At 40.1% G+C, this 17,702-nt stretch overlaps 1 protein-coding gene across 1 annotated transcript; it reads right to left on the minus strand.

Annotated features, from left to right (window-relative positions):
- Positions 1-972: 972 nt before the first annotated feature.
- LOC145071068 (SKP1-like protein 1A) lies at positions 973-7,196 on the minus strand. The gene is made up of 3 exons (XM_079017994.1): positions 6,673-7,196; positions 6,377-6,552; positions 973-1,134 (listed from the first exon to the last, which is right to left on the minus strand). Exons 1-3 carry the CDS (start codon positions 7,078-7,080, stop codon positions 1,125-1,127), a joined length of 594 nt encoding a protein of 197 aa, XP_078874120.1. The 5' UTR covers positions 7,081-7,196; the 3' UTR covers positions 973-1,124.
- Between the last annotated feature and the right edge of the window lie 10,506 nt (positions 7,197-17,702).

Raw genomic sequence — 17,702 nt, forward strand, 5'->3', positions numbered from 1 at the left:
GAACCATATGTGTTTTTATTATGGATTCACCACTAATGGAACATCCAGTGTTGATGACCATAGGTGAGTTTCCTTCCTTATTAAGTGTATTTAAGATGTAGAGACTTTGTATGTTATATGTGGATGAACCTTATTAAATATGATTAGGTGTTCGATCGAAAGCCCTGATCCTATGGTTGAAATGTGGTTGAGGAATCTCTATTATGTCTCATTCTTAAAAAAATATAATTAATTCATAGAAGTTCGTATGAACCTAAATTAGTTCCCAAAGTTCAGAAATTGAGTCTCATATATTTCGTTAGTTTTTACCTTAGTCTAGAAATGGCTTTATCTATGGTGAAAAGTACAATTTTCATTGACCGGTTCGAAATGGGTTGTTGTGATATGTTGTTTTCAAAAATTCATAGTAAATAGTAGAAAAATCGTATGAACACATGTAATATATCCCTGGAATGGTAAAATGTTGAATTTGCATGATATGGAATAATAGTACATAATCTACGGGTTTTAAGGGGGGCTAAAGTAGTCTTGAGCAAACTGTTTTTTGGGACAAATTCTAGAAAATGGACTAAATAACTAACTAATTATAAGAAGGGTCAAGGACTAGCTAATAATACCTTATAATGATATTATAAGAGTATAAGAGACATGCACTGGTCCTTGTTGGATTCTCAGAGTTTCTACATTGAGTCTACTTTGCAATTTGAGGTGATTTTCTCACTACATGGTGTTGATGTTTGATGATATATGGTCCATTAGCATGGCCTAAACTGCTCTAGAGTGCCAGCCTGGTCTGGCGCGTTCCAGTCAACCCTGCTTGGCGTTTCCTTGCCAGCCTTGTCTGGCGCTCCTTTGCCAGCCGTGCTGGGGACTCTCCTGCCGGCCCGACCTGTCACACCCCAAAACCAAGAACGGCGGAAACGTTCTGGGGCGGAGGACGTCATGTATAATATCAACAACAATGTAAAGTAGTAAACAAGCAACAACATCATCCATTTCATTAATAATATAATTATTATACAAATATGTTCTGTCAAATTTTGATAAACACTAAAGCATAAATCAAAATGAAAGATAAGTCTTGAACAAGCTCCATCTTCCTTTCTCCTTGCATCGGTACCTGTCTATGATGACCTGAGGATACAAGTAATTTTGAAAGCGAGTATCAGCTTTAAAGCTGGTGAGATCATAAGTATTAATGTGTCTTAATTTGTAGAACTTATAATTTTTAAGACTTGACATTGTTTTGAAAGAAAGCTCGTATAAGTATGAAAATGTTTGTGGAACAACTGTAAATGTTTGAAAAACCCTAGAAATCTCTATGATTCCTATTAGTAACAAAAGGAGTCTTCTATCAAGACTTAATTGTTCTCAATGTAATCTTCTATCAAGACTTAACTGTTCTCAATGTAATCTTCTATCAAGACCTAACTGTTCTGAATGTAGTCTTCTACCAAGACCTAACTGTGTTACTATTATTATCATTATAAGAAATTGTATCCTTTGGTAATAGGATACTTAAATATAATTCACCTCATTGGTTATGTGAATGAGTCACGAAATAAAGGTAATAATACAACTAACCTGAATATTACCCTTTGGTACTAAGGTAACTAACATTGTTAACTTTAAGACATCCGTAGACGTACTCTTACCTCTGTTGCTAACAGCTGGGTATAGGAATAGTTAATCCCTTAAAGTATACCTGTAATGGTACCAACCGTTGACATCCGTGGATGTGCTTTTACCTCTGTAGCTAACAAAGATTCTAGGAATGGTCAATCCTGCAATGTATCCTTTGGTACTAGGATATTAAATCCATTCTATCTGGTCGATTATGTGATTGTATCACAAGGTAAAGGTAAGAATGAGGATTTCATAACAATATCTATACATATAAAATGTAATGATAACTCGTCATATATTATCTATGTAAACGTAATCATGTAAAGGTAATCATGTAAAAGTAATCATGTAAAAGTAATCATGTATATGTACTTATGTAAATGTACTCAAGTAAATGTGCTAGCTGTAACATTTGTTCTCTCTCTATCTAGCAAGTATTGACTCATGAATGAACTGACTCATTGTATGATATCGCGTTCTAGTAATGGTTCTAGTATCTTCCTAAACTACCCATATGGTAATTTACTAGTAATCTATCTGGTAAGTATGGACATGGATGTATACCCTTGCTACCCAAGGGCATATGTTGAACTGGAAGGACCTTTTATGACTATATATGTACACATGATATATAACTAATATTTAAACGACTTTCAGACGAATACCCAATATCCCACCAGACCCCATCTTAAGGCGCGAAAAGGAAATAGGGTGGATAGCCTTCCTAAGTCTTTTAAACATTTCTTATATAACTATATGTATAGAGGCATGCAATTTATAATATAAAAGCATAAATAAATTTTGTAAGACATTTGAAACATAAATATTATTTTAAGAAAAGATCAACTTGATGTCAATCTATAAAACAATTTGAAGGCATAAGTTTGATAAAACAGTTTAAGTATAAGGAAACATTTGTTTGAAACACAGTTGTAAATAAGTTTGAAAGGTAATGTACGGAGTAAGAGGTACAGTGTAATAAGGAGTTTAAAACATATAAAATGTTTATAAAAATCATTTGAAGGAAACCGTTGGGTAAAACGGCTAATGAGTAGCCAAATCTTTTGAATGCTGTATATTAATCACATGTGATTGGTATAATAACTAGCGTAATTCTACTTATTAATCGCATGTGATTGATATCATAACTAGCATGATTCTACTTGTATCCCTCCCCATAAAACATTTAAAAGTAGTTTAAAACATTAGTTAAGGGGTATGAACTCACCTGCAGTAAGTGACTGGAATTGAACGGACTGTTATCGTACGGAAGGATCGGACAAGTGCTTGGTGTCAAGTGGAGACTTAGACATACACAATAATCCTAATTACATATGAAAACATATGTATATAAATAATTAGTGATTATAACACTAATTATACAAGTAATAATATTTAAGCGCGAGGATAACACTTTTGGTCAAGTGCTAGGAGGCTAATGGGTTGCAACAAAGGAGTGCAATGCCCCTAATGGAAGTTTAAGGTCTAATGACCATATTCATTGGAGTTTACGGCCCAGGGGAGTAAGCTCCTGGCCGTAAACTCCCAACCAAGGCTTGAAATGGTGTTTAGAATTACTACAACTCTAGTGGGAATTGATTCAAGGCTTATACAAGTGTTTGGGCACCATATTGACTCCTTTGGGGAGTTTACGGCCCAAAGACCCTTTTCCCTTGGAGTTTACGGCCGTAAACTCCCTTGGGAGGGTGATTATGGTGCTTTCAAGTCTCTATAAAAACTAGGAACAATTCTAGGCTTTTGTACTTGGCTTTGGAAGAGTTTATGGCACCATTTGGTACCATTTCTTGGAGTTTACGGCCATAGAACCTTTTGGGTCGTAAACTCCCTCACTTTTGGAGTTCTAAGTGTTTTAGCTAGTCCATAATACATTTAGGTACATGCCCAAATTGTTTCTTGGATCAAGGAAGGGTTTAGGGTGTCCTTTGACCCCTTAATAGGAGTTTACGGCCCAAGAAATACTCTTGGCCGTAAACTCTTCCACACTTGTGTCTCCATGAGTTTTCTAGGTTCTAATCACTTAGGAGTACATGCCAAAAATAAAGTCTAAGCCTTAGGGAAAGTTTTAAGGCATTTTGGCACCTAAAACATGGAGTTTACGGCCTAAGGAGCTTCTTGGCCGTAAACTCCCTTCTAGCCATGATTTCTAACGGGTTTGTTGGTATAAAGCATGAGTTTAAGGCTTCTAGGTTTTTGTTTAAGGCTAAAGGGGACATTAGGCACTCATTTGTGCCTTCACTTGGAGTTTACAGCCCAAGAGATGTTCCTTCGCTGTAAACTCCTAAAACTAAATGTTCTTGATTGATTTCTAGCCCCTAATGTTCATACATAAAGTCCCTAACTAGATACCTAAGACGGAAATGAGACTAGGTAGCTTTTAGGCTTTGTTTTGGAGTTTACACCCCAAGAACGTTCTTGGGTCGTAAGCTCCCGGATCTTGTATTTTGGACATGTAAATAATGTTATTAAGCATATAACAAGTATTAAAACACATCTAGGAAAGTAGACTCACAATCTGGGATGAAAACCCGAAGATCCATGAGAGAGAAATTGACTTTTCTCTAAATGGAATTCAACTAATGAACCAATTTGGTTCATAATTCTATTTATAGTCCTGAGATTTTTTGCAGAAATATTTCTATTCTCGGAATGGATTCTAATGACTTAGAGTAATGGAATTACAGTGTTGCACAAAATCCTAGTGCATCCACTCTCCTAATATCTCCTTAGGTGTAAAACCCTGAAAACTGCCAAACTTATACCATAAGTCTGAATTTTCACTGTAACTGCTCTACTTCTATTGGATTGAAATGGTTTGATTAGATAGGAAATTTCGGGTTGTCACACGACCCGACGCTCCCTCGCCTAGCGCTCCCATGCCAGCCTTTCTCGGTGCGCGCCCGCCAGGCCCGCCCGACGCATCCGGGCAACCTTGCCCAGCTCTTTGCTAGTTGGTCCTGAATTGGGCTGGCCTAAGGCCTGGCCTAATTCCCCTTGACCTAGTTATCCCTTATAAATAGAATAGTGCCTCCTCCATGAAGGAGGACCTTTCCCTTAGACCTTTCCCTTGGACCTTTCCCTTAGACCTTTCCCTTGGACCTTTCCGGAGACCTTTCCCTAAGACTCTTCCCCCATGGCCCAGCTGCCACACTATACTCCGGCCGGGTGGCTCAGCCGCCACCCGCCGCCGTCAACTACCATACACCACCAGCACCAAGATGGTTCTCTCCAGCTATGGAGGACCATCTTAGATCTATCAGCTGATCTAACTTGATCGTCGAAGTCCGCTCCCAGGGCACAGACCCTGGGGCGACTCTAACGCATCTCTCTGTTGTGACCTCGCAGATCCGTCTCTGGCGCAGAAGCACATCCTCAGAGCAGGTGGTCGGAGCCGATGTCGCATCATTTGGCGCCATCCGTGGGACTCGAACCCACGACCACGTGTGTCCTTGTAGGATGTATGTGGGTAGTACTAGGCTCTTTTAGCGTCTAGTATGTGCATATTATTGGCTCGACGTAGTAAGGAATATATGTTTGATGTTGGCTCGACACACTGAGTAATATATATATGAGGGCGTGATGTACTGAGCATAGAGGGATCGACATTAGCTGAAGTGCCACGATAGTGTATGCTTGTTTAGGTTGTGTTCTTAAACTTGCATGTTTGGTGTTTTATTGGTTGTATCCTTTCTGTGGGGGTAAAACATGTATGATGGATATATTGTATATGTGTTGGAATTCACTAAGCTTTGTGATTACCCTTTCCCTTAAAACCACCCTTACAAGATTATTCAAGTACTAAGGATGGCAAGACGTGGTGTTACAAACTGACATGGTTTGGATGTGACGAAGATTCCATTTTACAATTTATTTATTTATTTATTTTTTTACATTCATATTTTTACTGGGTTTTGAGTTTTGAATTGTGAAATTTGTTAGATGCTATTAAATTGTGGAATTTGTTTTAAGACCACAAGCTATTGGAATTAATAGTGTTTTAAACTAGTAAATGATGTTTTTATAAGTTTAGAATTTATTGTAATTTTTGAGATATTACACTGATCAATAAAAACTCTCTCTAGTTATTATGTGGACGTAGCTCAATTTTTCTAGAAGTGTCTACTCTTTATCGGGACCTACTAGTAGTCCAAAAAAGACTAGTTCACATGAAGACGATCTTGGGATGGAAAAGGGCCGACAAGTTGCTGAAATCGAGGACCAAACCTAGACCGTCGTTCTAGACCTTATAAGGACTTAACAGTCTAGGATCGATTTAATACCATTACGGTCCTTAGGCAAAAAAATCAAGGACCAATTAGGAGTGGCTTAAATGTGCACATCTAGTTAGACCCAACCATATTGCAATCACGAGGTGATTTTGAGCCCTTCTCAAACCTAATCAAAACTCACATGTTTCGAATTGGAATATTTAATCGAAGGCCTAAACATTCTAGTTGTACACCATTTTTTTTTCTAGAGTATCTAACAAGTGTATAGGAATATAATTGGTAGCCTAAAACAAAAAGGCTTATAAAGTGTTTGAACTTTTCATTCTATATCCATATGAGATGTGTTATTACAGTATACATCCATCCAATCTCAAAACCATATTTTCATGTTTTTATAAATACATAATACATGCTTTATATTTCGGATATTAGAATGTAAATTATTACACAACAATTCAATGCTAGAACGATTTTGAGTTGTGAAGTGTTTGCAAATATCTTACCCAAATGCCCAACCATTTTCTCGAACACTGTCTTGTTTTGTGAAATGATCAACACATGACCCTTGTTTGATGTTAAACATTTCACGTATCTCTTCAACTTCCTTCCCTTTAATCATAATGGCTATTCTTCCACTAACAAGATCCAATAAACTTTTGATCTTTAACTCATTCGATGCCTACGATGAAAAACTTATCATTTTTGTCCAATTTACAGAATCCAAGAACAAATAAATATGGAATTATCGTTTTTCTGTAAGTAGATTAGGGGAAGATGTAGAAAGTAGAGTCAAACATACCAGAACAAGTTTGAAGAGCGTTTCGTAATGAACATCCACGAACTGTGTATCAAACACTTTCATTTCCTCCACGGCGGTGAGATTATTTCCGGCGCCGTCGTAATACACGTGTTTGTGACAGTAGTCCAAGACCTTGGCCATGATCTCACCGGTTATATTAGGGAAAGACAATTCGATCTTACTGGAGAACCCTCCGTCGATGATCATTTGCTTAATCGCCTCCGATTGTAGCGCCACCTGTAATTTCACATCGAATTTCTCTCCATCGGAGCTCTTTAATATCACTGACGTCGCGGCAACGTTACCTTCTGGACCGGTGGCGATAGGGCGGGAGGAAACCGTCGTAAACACAGAAATTGAGATCAAAATCAAGAGCATGGCTTCCAGATAATGGAAAATACGAGACATGTTTTGATGGGGAAGTGTCGAGAAACGATGAAGGAAAAAACGATGGATAGCGTAAGAACTTATGTGTTCGATTTTGACTTCTGCTCATCCAGACTTTGACTAAAGAGTCATACAAGTGTTCAAAGTCAAAGAAAAGAAAATGGTGATATTTTGATTGTTTTATTGTTCATTAAAATGGTGATATTTTGATTGTTTTATTGTTCATTAAATTCGTAGTTTGAAACTTTCTACTTCTTCAATGCCAATATATAGTTTGAAACTTTCTCTTCTCGAACACCTTACTTTTTAGGTTATATTACTATTAGTTTGATAGAATAAAATTATAAAGAAATGAAATGTATAGAGAGTTAAATCATTGATCAAAATATGTGGATTTATACTTTGTAGGTTATTCACTTTAATTATAGTTTTAAAATTTATATATTACATGAATGTTAACTTTCTATGCAAAAAACAACTAGCTACTGACCGAGTGGGTAAAACACATACGTCTTCATATGAGAGCTCGTGTTGACTCTCGATCAATTATTGTGGTTTCAATTACAAGTTGGGCATATATGCGAGCTACTTGGGAGTTGGGGTGCTATCCTTCAAATCCTCCTTAATAATAAACGAAGGTTTTTTTTGTAACATGTCAATCTCTCATGAATTTTGATACTTGTCATTTTGTAATATTTTTGAATTAAATATTATCCACTTGTCAATTTTTGATTTGTTTCAGTTTTTAAAATTAAAATCGTATACTTATATATGTAAAGTATTAAGTATCATATATACGATATTAACTTTTTTTATTTTAAAATTATACATTAAAAAATATTTTATGTTTACATTTTATTGCTTAATCTTTTTTTAAATCAACCCCTGTAATACACGAGTCTCACACCTACTTTCGTCCAATACATAAATTTTTCCTTGAATTTTGTTTTTATATTATGATACTATCTCGAAAAAAATTAGGTTACCCCTAAAAAATTAGGTTGTTCCTAAATTATAAACTCAAACACAAAATAGCCCATAATTTTTAAATTAGTGAAATATTTTTAGGTAGTCCAAAAATTTTAAGTCTAATATCCAAACACTTTAATAAAACAAAGAAGGTATTACTAGAAGCTCATTTTATTGATGCTCAAGATTCGAAAAGGAAACATAGGAAACATAAGATGTTATTGTCCCTACTCCTCTATCCATTGTATTTGATGTCTTCTTCTGTCTTGCCAATTAGCTTCAGGGAAAACTTCAATAAAGTTCTTACATATTGGTCTCATCATCGATTTTGTCCTTATATCTTTTTTTATTCAATCAAGTCCTAAAAACCGGTAATCATATTCATTTTAACCCTTTTACCAAGTCAACAGATCATCTAACTTTCAAAAATTAAAATTTTGGCACATATTTCAAAATTTATTACAAATTTGGTCTAAAATTTACACTTTTGACCCATATTTTAAATTATATTACAAATTTGGTCTCAAATATAGCCTTTCAGCCCAAATTTTAGAATTTTGTTATAAATTCATCCTAACTTTAGTTTCTTTTTTTTAAAACTATTTTCTCAAAATTTTGTTTCGAATATGTTTTTCTTTGTAAAATCATTTTTATACAAAAAAACATATTTTCACATAAAATTTTATATTTTCTCTATAAAAACTTTTTTAAAAAGTTTTTTTGTATATGAAATATCTATTTATAAAAATACGTATTTATTAAGTACATAAATATAGAAAAATCCGGTTAACAACTATTTTATTATTAATACATTTGTATACAAACACACATATATAAAACAATGTAAACAAACACCTATTTTCATAGTAAACATATATATATATATATATATATATATATATATATATATATATATGCACATAAATAGGTGTGTAGCTATATCTTTTTTATAAAATCACGTTTGTATACATTTCTTTTATAAAAACGTGTTTGAATAATTTTGTATATAATACGTGTTTGAATACAAATGCATTTATTATAAAATAGGTCTTTATTATATATATATATATATATATATATATATATATATATATATATATGTATGTATATATGTTTTTAACAAAAGAAATGTATACAAACACTTATTTGGATGCATATAAATATGTTTTTACAAAAGAAATGTATATGTTTACTATTAAATAGGCATTTATATACAATTTTTTTTTATAAGTATGTGTTTGCGTACAAATGTATTTATAATAAAATAGGTGTTTGTATACATTTATTTTGTAAAATACATGTTTGTATACATTTTTTTTTATAAAAAAGGATTTGTATATATTTATGTACTTAATAAATACCTATTTTTATAAATACGTATTTCGTATACAATTTTTAAAAAAAAAGTTTTTATATAGAAAATATAAGATTTTTATGTGAAAATATATTTTTTTGTACAAATATGATTTTATAAAGAAAAACCATATTCGAAACAAAATTTTGAGAAAAAAAGTTGTAAAAAAAACTAAAGTTACTATGATTTCAAAACAAAATTCTAAAATTAGGGTAAAAAGGGTAAATTTTGAACCGAATTTGTAATAAAATTTAAAATATTGGCCAAAAGTGTAAATTTTTGACCAAATTTGTAATAAATTCTAAAATATGGGCCAAAGATGTAATTTTTGAAAGTTGGATGACCTGTTGATCGAGTAAAATGGTTAAATTGAATACGATTACCAGTTTTTTGGACTTAATTGAATAAAAAAAGATATAAAGACTAAATCGATTATGATGTCAATTTATAAGGACTTTATTGCAGTTTTCCTTTAGGTTTATTTTGTAACATCCAAAATTTCAAACCAATTTAAACTTTTTAAAACATGTCAAGTTCATCAAAACATTACAACTTTGTTTTCAAAATATTAATTATCAGAGTTTTTCCCAGAAACATAAACATAACAGGAGGAGCTGTACGATCACGTTTTTGCCTTGCCGCGATCCCCTGATGTTCCTGAAACAATGAAGTGAAACTGTAAGCCCAAAAGCTTAGTGAGTTACCCCCGAAATACCGATACACATACAGTCCACATAACCATGTCAACAATAATATATCATAACGAACTGAACAGAACAACACATAATGGGTCCACAGCCCTACAAACTGCAATACCCACGAGCCTACAGTACGAGTCTCCCTTAGCCTGTAACTGGAATGCCTTCGAGCCCACAGTACGAGTCTCCCTTAGCCCGTAACTGGAATGCTCCCGAGACCACAGTACGAGTCTCCCTCAGCCCGTAACTGGAATGCTCTTAGGGTTTGTTGGCTACCGCACGAAGCAGTACAACCTCAACCCACTCCATATAACAAACATATAAATCATAAGAATCGAGCATGCAATAATCATATAACATCACAGGTAGTCCTACAGACCTTCCTAACATGCATAACCACTAACATGCAACACTAAGTCATACTCAGCATCTAACACAGCTCAAGATAACATATCAAATGGGCCGGCCTTGGTGCCTTAGACCCCTTAGCATAGTGAGGATAACTCACCTCGCAACTGACATCAGAAACTAGTAAGCTTCAACTCCCGGATCACCAACACGAACTTCATTACCTATAATTACCATAAAACCCTTTTTCACAAGTTTCCAAATTATCATAATACCCTCATAAGTCAACTGGTCAACTCTTGGTCAAAGTCAATGCCCATAGTCAAAGTTAACAGTCCATGTTGACTCGACTCGTCGAGTGCAGCCCACCGACTCGTCGAGTCCTTCCTGAACTCGAGAAGTCGTGAAATCCTTGATTGGCTTGTCAAGTTCTCCTTTAACTCGCCGAGCTCATACGTGCCCAAGAATCGGGAGAACCCTGGTTGACTCGCCGAGTTCAAGGCAAACTTCAACGGACTCGTCGAGTTGTTCATCCAACTCGTCGAGTTCATGGCCAAATTCATCGGGCTCGCTGAGTTGCTCATCCAACTCGCCGAGTCCTCGCAGACCTCCATCCATGCAGACGCTTTTTAAGCCATGGCAAGGCTCTAGATTACAGATCCAAGCCTCTAAGGCATGTTTATCACGTAAAGTTGCAAACTTTACGCACATGCAAGGTTCTAAAGGCTCTAAATGACCAAACTATGCTTCCAATGGGGCTTTACACCTTGGGAGAGTCTCATTCTTGCACAAGCTGGAAACTTTATGTACTAAGAAGCCCAAAGGAGCTTAGTTCCGAAGTTACAACTTCAGATCTGAGGTTGCAAGGAAGAATAGCTTCCAATCCTACTTTGAAAACCCTAGAATTTGTTCAAAGAGGGAATCTAGAATGAATGAGGTTAGGGTAACGATTTATACCTTCCAGAAGACGATAACTACAATAGATTTCAGGTCCTTCAAGCTCCTTGCTTCTAAATGCTTGATTCTCCAAGCTCTTTTCTCCGAGGAAATCCTCCTCCAAGCTTAAGAATGCACAAAAGAGCTCACACACGATCAGGGCTTTAGAGGGGCAAGAAGCAGTGAAAGGGGAGGCTAGGGGATGGCCTATGATCCTTTAAATAGGGTGAAATACCCCGAAATTTAGGGTTTCATCTGCCAGCTCCTACTCGTCGAGTCCCTTTGTGGACTCGGTGAGTAGGTCACTAAATGCGCGATCCCACCTCGCTGCTACTTGAAGAGTAGGGCAGCCTTAACTCGTCGAGTATGACTTAAAACCAAAGAAATTCTTATTTAAATCAATACCTGAGAATTGGGGCATTACAATTCTCCCCCACTTGAACTAGACTTCGCCCTCGAAGTCCCTTGGAACAAACAACGCTGGATAGTGTCTGTGCATCTCTGCCTCCGGTTCCCATGTCCACTCGGATCCCCTTCGATGCTCCCACTTCACCTTCACCAAAGGTATTTCCTTGTTCCGCAAAATCTTCTTCTTCCTCTCCAACATGGCCACAGGCCTCTCCACGTAGTTCAAGCGCTCATCGACCTGAATATCATCCAACGATACAACCGCCTCCTGGTCCATGATGCACTTCCATAACTGCGAGACATGGAACGTGCTGTGAATCTGGCTAAGCTCCTCCGGAAGCTCAAGCCTATAAGCCACCTTGCCAACCCTGACAATGACCCTGAATGGCCCAATATATCGAGGGCCCAATTTTCCCATCTTCCTGAAGCGGATCACTCTTTTCCACGGCGAGACCTTCAGGAGTACCATATCACCCACCTGAAATTCCAACTTAGATCGGCATCTGTCAGCATAACTCTTCTGCCGACTTTGAGCGGTCTGCAGTCGCTGCCTGATCTGCTGAATCTTCTCGGTATTCTGCAAGACCACCTCCGTCCGACCCATCACCATGTGACCAACCTCACCCCAACAAACCGGGGTGCGACACCTTCGCCCGTACAACAGCTCGAATGGCGGGGCGCCAAGGCTGGAATGATAGTTTTTGTTGTAGGCGAACTCTGCAAGCGGTAGGAGAGAATCCCAACTCTCACCGAAGTCAATGACACACGCCCTCAACATGTCCTCGAGGGTCTGAATAGTCTGCTCGCTCTGGCCGTCAGTCTGCGGGTGGAATGTTGTGTTGTAGCGCAACCGCATACCCAGCTCCTCGTGAAATTGTTTCCAGAAGCGGGAGGTAAACCGGACATCCCGATCGGAGACAATGGAAACAGGTATCCCATGGCGAGACACGATCTCGCGAACGTACACTTCGGCCAACTTTTCGGCTGACGAACTCTCCCGTATGGCCAAGAAATGGGCACTCTTGGTCAATCGATCCACGATGACCCAAATGGCATCAAACCCCTTCGCCGTCCTTGGTAGCTTTGTGATAAAGTCCATCGTGATCTGCTCCCATTTCCACATGGGAATCTCCAGGGGCTGCAGCTTGCCATGCGGCTTCTGATGCTCGGCCTTGACTATCCTACAGGTCAAGCACCTCTCGACGTACCAAGAGATCTCGCGCTTCATACACGGCCACCAGTAGCTCAAACTCAAATCCCGGTACATCTTGGTGGCTCCCGGGTGAATAGAGAAGTGAGACTTATGAGCCTCCTCCATAACCATCTGCCTAACCCCACCAGACATCGGAACCCAAACCCGACCGCATCGAGTCAGTAATCCCCGACTATCCTGCACGAACCTGGTATTCTCACCCTTGATCCTCTCCAGCTTCCAATGCTCCGGTCGTATTCCCTCTATCTGGGCATCTCTGATCAAACTCACAAGCGGGGAATCCACCACTGTCCTCATACATATCGCGGGGGTGGAAGACCCAGCCGACTTGCGGCTCAAAGCATCCACAACCACATTCGCTTTACCATGGTGGTAAAGGATCTCACAATCGTAGTCCTTGACTACATCCAGCCACCTGCGCTGCCTCATGTTCAGGTTCGGTTGATCCATGATGTGTCTCAAGCTCTTGTGATCCATGTAAATGATACAGCGGACCCCATAAAGGTAATGTCTCCATATCTTGAGGGCGAACACCACCGCCCCCAGCTCCAAGTCATGCATAGGGTATCTTGTCTCATGCGGCTCCAGCTACCGCGATGCGTAGGCTATCACTCGTCCCCTCTGCATGAGGACCGCTCCTAAACATGTGATGGATGCATCACAGAACACCACAAAATCCTCAACTCACTCTAGGAGTGTCAAGATTGGTGCCTCACACAAACGCTGATGGAGGGTCTCAAACGCCCTCTCCTGCTCGGGGCCCCACCGGAAATACACCCCTTTCCTTATCAGACGAGTGAGGGGTACTGCAATCTTGGAGAAATCCCGCATAAATCTCCGGTAGTATCCTGCCAACCCCAGAAAACTCCTAATATCTGAGGGAGATTTCAGGACCTCCCATTGCATAACCGCCTCGATTTTGGCCAGATCGACCAAAATCCCCTCTTGGTTGACGAGATGTCCGAGGAACTGGACCTCTCGCAACCAAAACTCACACTTCGAGAACTTTGCGTACATCCGTTATCGTCTTAGGACTCCCAACAGCTCCCGCAGATGCTCCTCATGCTGCTCTTGGGTCTTGGAATACACCAAGATATCATCTATAAATACTATGACCAAGCGGTCAAGCATCGGTCTGTGGACCCGATTCATCAGGTCCATAAATACTGCTAGCACATTGGTGAGCCCAAACGGCATCACCACGAACTCGTAATGTCCATAACGAGTTCGGAACGTGGTTTTCTCCCTGACATGATGATACCCAGACCTCAAATCTATCTTGGAAAACCAAGATACGCCCTGCAACTGATCGAAGAGATCGTCTATCCTCGGGAGTGGGTAACGATTCTTCACCATTAGCTTGTTCAAATCCCAATAATCAATGCACATTCGGTGCGAACCTTCCTTCTTCCAGACAAAAAGAATCAGCGCTCCCCATGGAGAGCTGCTAGGTCGAATGAACTGTTTGCCCAACAGTTTCTGTAACTGCGACGATAGCTCCTGCATGTAGCACCTGGTTCCTGGTACGTAAATCTTATTTGAGTATTCTCTTTTTTAGCCTTGGACTCGGCGAGTCATAGGTCCGTCTCGCCAAGTAGATACGGGACCCGGGACATGTTTAAGTTGGCGACTCAGCGAGTCCATATCCTGGACTCGGCGAGTCACCGCTGTTGGATGAAACCCTAAGTTTCAGGGGTTTGCACCCTATTTAAACCTCATGTCCACCCCAAGCCAGCCCCCATTCACCTCAGAGCTCCCAACCCTCATTCCAAAGCTTATTTCCTTGAGAGTTTGAAGCATTTTGTGTGTTCTTGAAGGATTTGAGAAGGAAGTGGAGTAGATCAAGAGGAAGGGAAGGAAGCCAAGCATCTTAGTGTTCTCTCAGTGATTTCTTTGAGGTATAGCCCGTTTTCCCTATGTTTTTATGCTTATTGCTCCATTAAGTCTTTCTTGAGCCCTTCCCCAAGCTTGTATGTGCAATATAATTCGTAATAAGTTGATTGGCCTTTAGATCTAGGCATGATTGAGCCCCAGGAGCTTAGATCCGTTGCCTTTATGGACCCATGTTGCTTGTTCACCCTAGATCTACCCTTTTGAGGCATTTTGAGCCCTAAATCCCTCATTGGTGAGTATCTACACGTAAAGTTGGAAACTTTACGTGTCATTCATGCTCTAGGAACCCAGATTTGTGAATGGCATGGACTGGAATCGAGCAAAATTGCGTATATAGTGATTGCATGGCGACGACTCGGCGAGTCGTTCATCTGACTCGGCGAGTCTGCTCGCGAGTCTCCGAGTTGTCCCCTTTTCGTTGTGTCGAGTATGTGTAGTGAGTCACGGGGTGTGACTCATTGAGTTGGAAGCCAAACTCATCCATTGAGGAACTCGGCGGGTCCATGCCCTAACTCGGCGAGTTCAAGGCAATCTCCTTAGATCAAGAACAGACTCTGCGAGTTGTTCATACAACTCGGCGAGTCACAGCATAAGTGTTCATCGGATGAAGATGAACTCGATGAGTTGTTCATAAAACTCGGCGAGTCTCCGCATAGTGTTCTTCGAATGAAGATGAACTCGGCGAGTTGTTCATACAACTCGGCGAGTAGGATGAAGGACTTGAACCTCAGTTTAGAAGAAGAACTCGTCGGGTCAACGCCTAACTCGACGAGTAGGGACGAGATACAGGACATTTGATTGGATAGGGACTCGGCGAGTTGGAGAGCCAACTCGGCGAGTCGGGTCAACTGAAAGTTGACTCTGGCTTTGACTTATGACATGATCAGGGGTAAAATGGTCATTTTACCTAATGGACAGTTAGCAGTGATTGATTGAGTATGTTGTGGGAATTGCAGTCGGAGGATTTCCGGAGCAGCAGTAGGCAGTCAGTTCTCGACCAGATCAGCAGCTACTTCGAGGTGAGTTACCTTCCAGTAACGGTGGGTCTACGGCCATAATGCCGGCCCACCAGTAGGAATTGTATGTGGATGATTGTCTCTATGATAATCATCTAGGGTTACTACTACCTGTTCCATGCTTATGTGTTAGTATGATGTGATGCTATGTGTTAGTGGTAGTAGGGGAGATAGTCCCCAAGATATCCGGTCGATAGGGCCGAAGGGGTAGTTATACCCAGCCATGCCAGATAGATTTCTTATACTGTGGTACGTATTATGTGGTAGTAGTAGAGGTGAGAGGTAGTCTCTGGTACCCGGTCGAGAGGACCGAAGGGGAGGCCAGCACCCAGATATGCTAGGCGGTATCTGGTCGAGAGGACCGAAGGGGAGGCCAACACCCAGGTATGCTAGGCAATATCCGGTCGAGAGGACCGAAGGGGTAGGTCGGGCACCCATATATGCCTGACAATAGATGTATGTTATGTGATTATTATGGTATGTGGTACAGTGGGGGAACTCACTAAGCTTTGTGCTTACGTTTTTCAATTGTTGTTTCAGGTACCTCTTCAGCCAAGGGGAAGGAGCAGGCCCGGTAGCAGCATATCACACACACTTTTGTTTCCGCAGTTATGAGTTTATTCTGGGATTGACACTCTGATATTTTGGTTGTTTAAATGTTGAGGATTTCAATTTGGTTTTCGATGTGAAATGGTTTAATTATACAATGTTTTAATTATTAATGATTTCCAAGTAATGTTTTTACAAACAAAATTTTTGGACGTGAAAAATTGGGTCGTTACACTGCATCTCTGGTGGCGCCAACCGGTACGACGCCTTAGCGATAGGGGCTGCACCAGGCACCAGGTCAATCCTGAACTCGACTTGCCTCTCCGGAGGTATCCCTGGCAACTCCTCCGGAAACACATCAGCAAACTCCCTAACCACTGGTACATCGGAAACCGAAATCTGGTCCCTGACTCGCGTATCTACCACGTACGCTAGATAATCCATACACTCATGCTGAATGTACTATCGAGCCCTGGCAGCTGAACAAAACCCTGATCTTGCTCTGGTGCCCTCACCATATACAAGCAGTTCTCCCCTACTTGGGGTTCGAATTACCACTCACTGGCCCTCGCAATCAATCATAGCACCGAACCGACTGAGCCAATCCATGCCCACGATCACGCATACCTCCCCCATGGGGATCAGAATCAAATCTATCGGAAAGGACACCCAAAAAATCTCCAAGTCACACCCTCAATAAACTGAGGAAGCGGAAACCCCATGTTCGTTGGCGATAGACACTCGCAACGGACACTCTAACTCACCCACTGGTGCACCGAACTCCCTACTGAAAGACTGAGATATGAAGGACCGACTCGCCCCTAAGTCAAATAAGACCAAAGCAGGCAAAGGGTTCACCAAAAACATACCTAAATGCAGGTACAACAGATAAGCATACAACAAATAAAGAAAACGTGATAAGGATAGAAACATACCAACAACCACATCTGGTGCTGCCCTGGCCTCCTCCGTCGTAAGCTGGAAAGCACAACCCTGAGCCTTCGGAGGCTCTGCCCTGACTGGCCTCCCATCCGTGATCCTCAAAGTAGCTGGCGCTGCAGCCTGCACCGGCTTGGCGGCGAGTAACGGGCAGTTGGCCTTCAAATGGCCAACCCTGATCAAAATATTAACATAACTTCGTACTTGGTATCGGAGCGAGCTGACGACAATCCTTTGCATAGTGCCCCTCGTTGCGACACCTGTGGCACCCACTACTGGCTCGACAAATCCCGAAATGAACCCTGCCGTACTTCCCACAA

The sequence above is a fragment of the Lactuca serriola genome, chromosome 8, assembly GCF_051521515.1.
Source record: "Lactuca serriola cultivar US96UC23 chromosome 8, Lser_US96UC23_V15, whole genome shotgun sequence".
NCBI lineage: Eukaryota > Viridiplantae > Streptophyta > Magnoliopsida > Asterales > Asteraceae > Lactuca > Lactuca serriola.

Excerpts from the sequence above, each read along its gene's own strand:
- LOC145071068 (XM_079017994.1), bottom strand. The coding sequence starts at position 7,080 with ATGTCTCGTATTTTCCATTATCTGGAAGCCATGCTCTTGATTTTGATC. Across the intron at positions 6,553-6,672 it reads CGCTCTTCAAACTTGTTCTG|GCATCGAATGAGTTAAAGAT; the intron begins GTATGTTTGACT and ends TTTTCATCGTAG.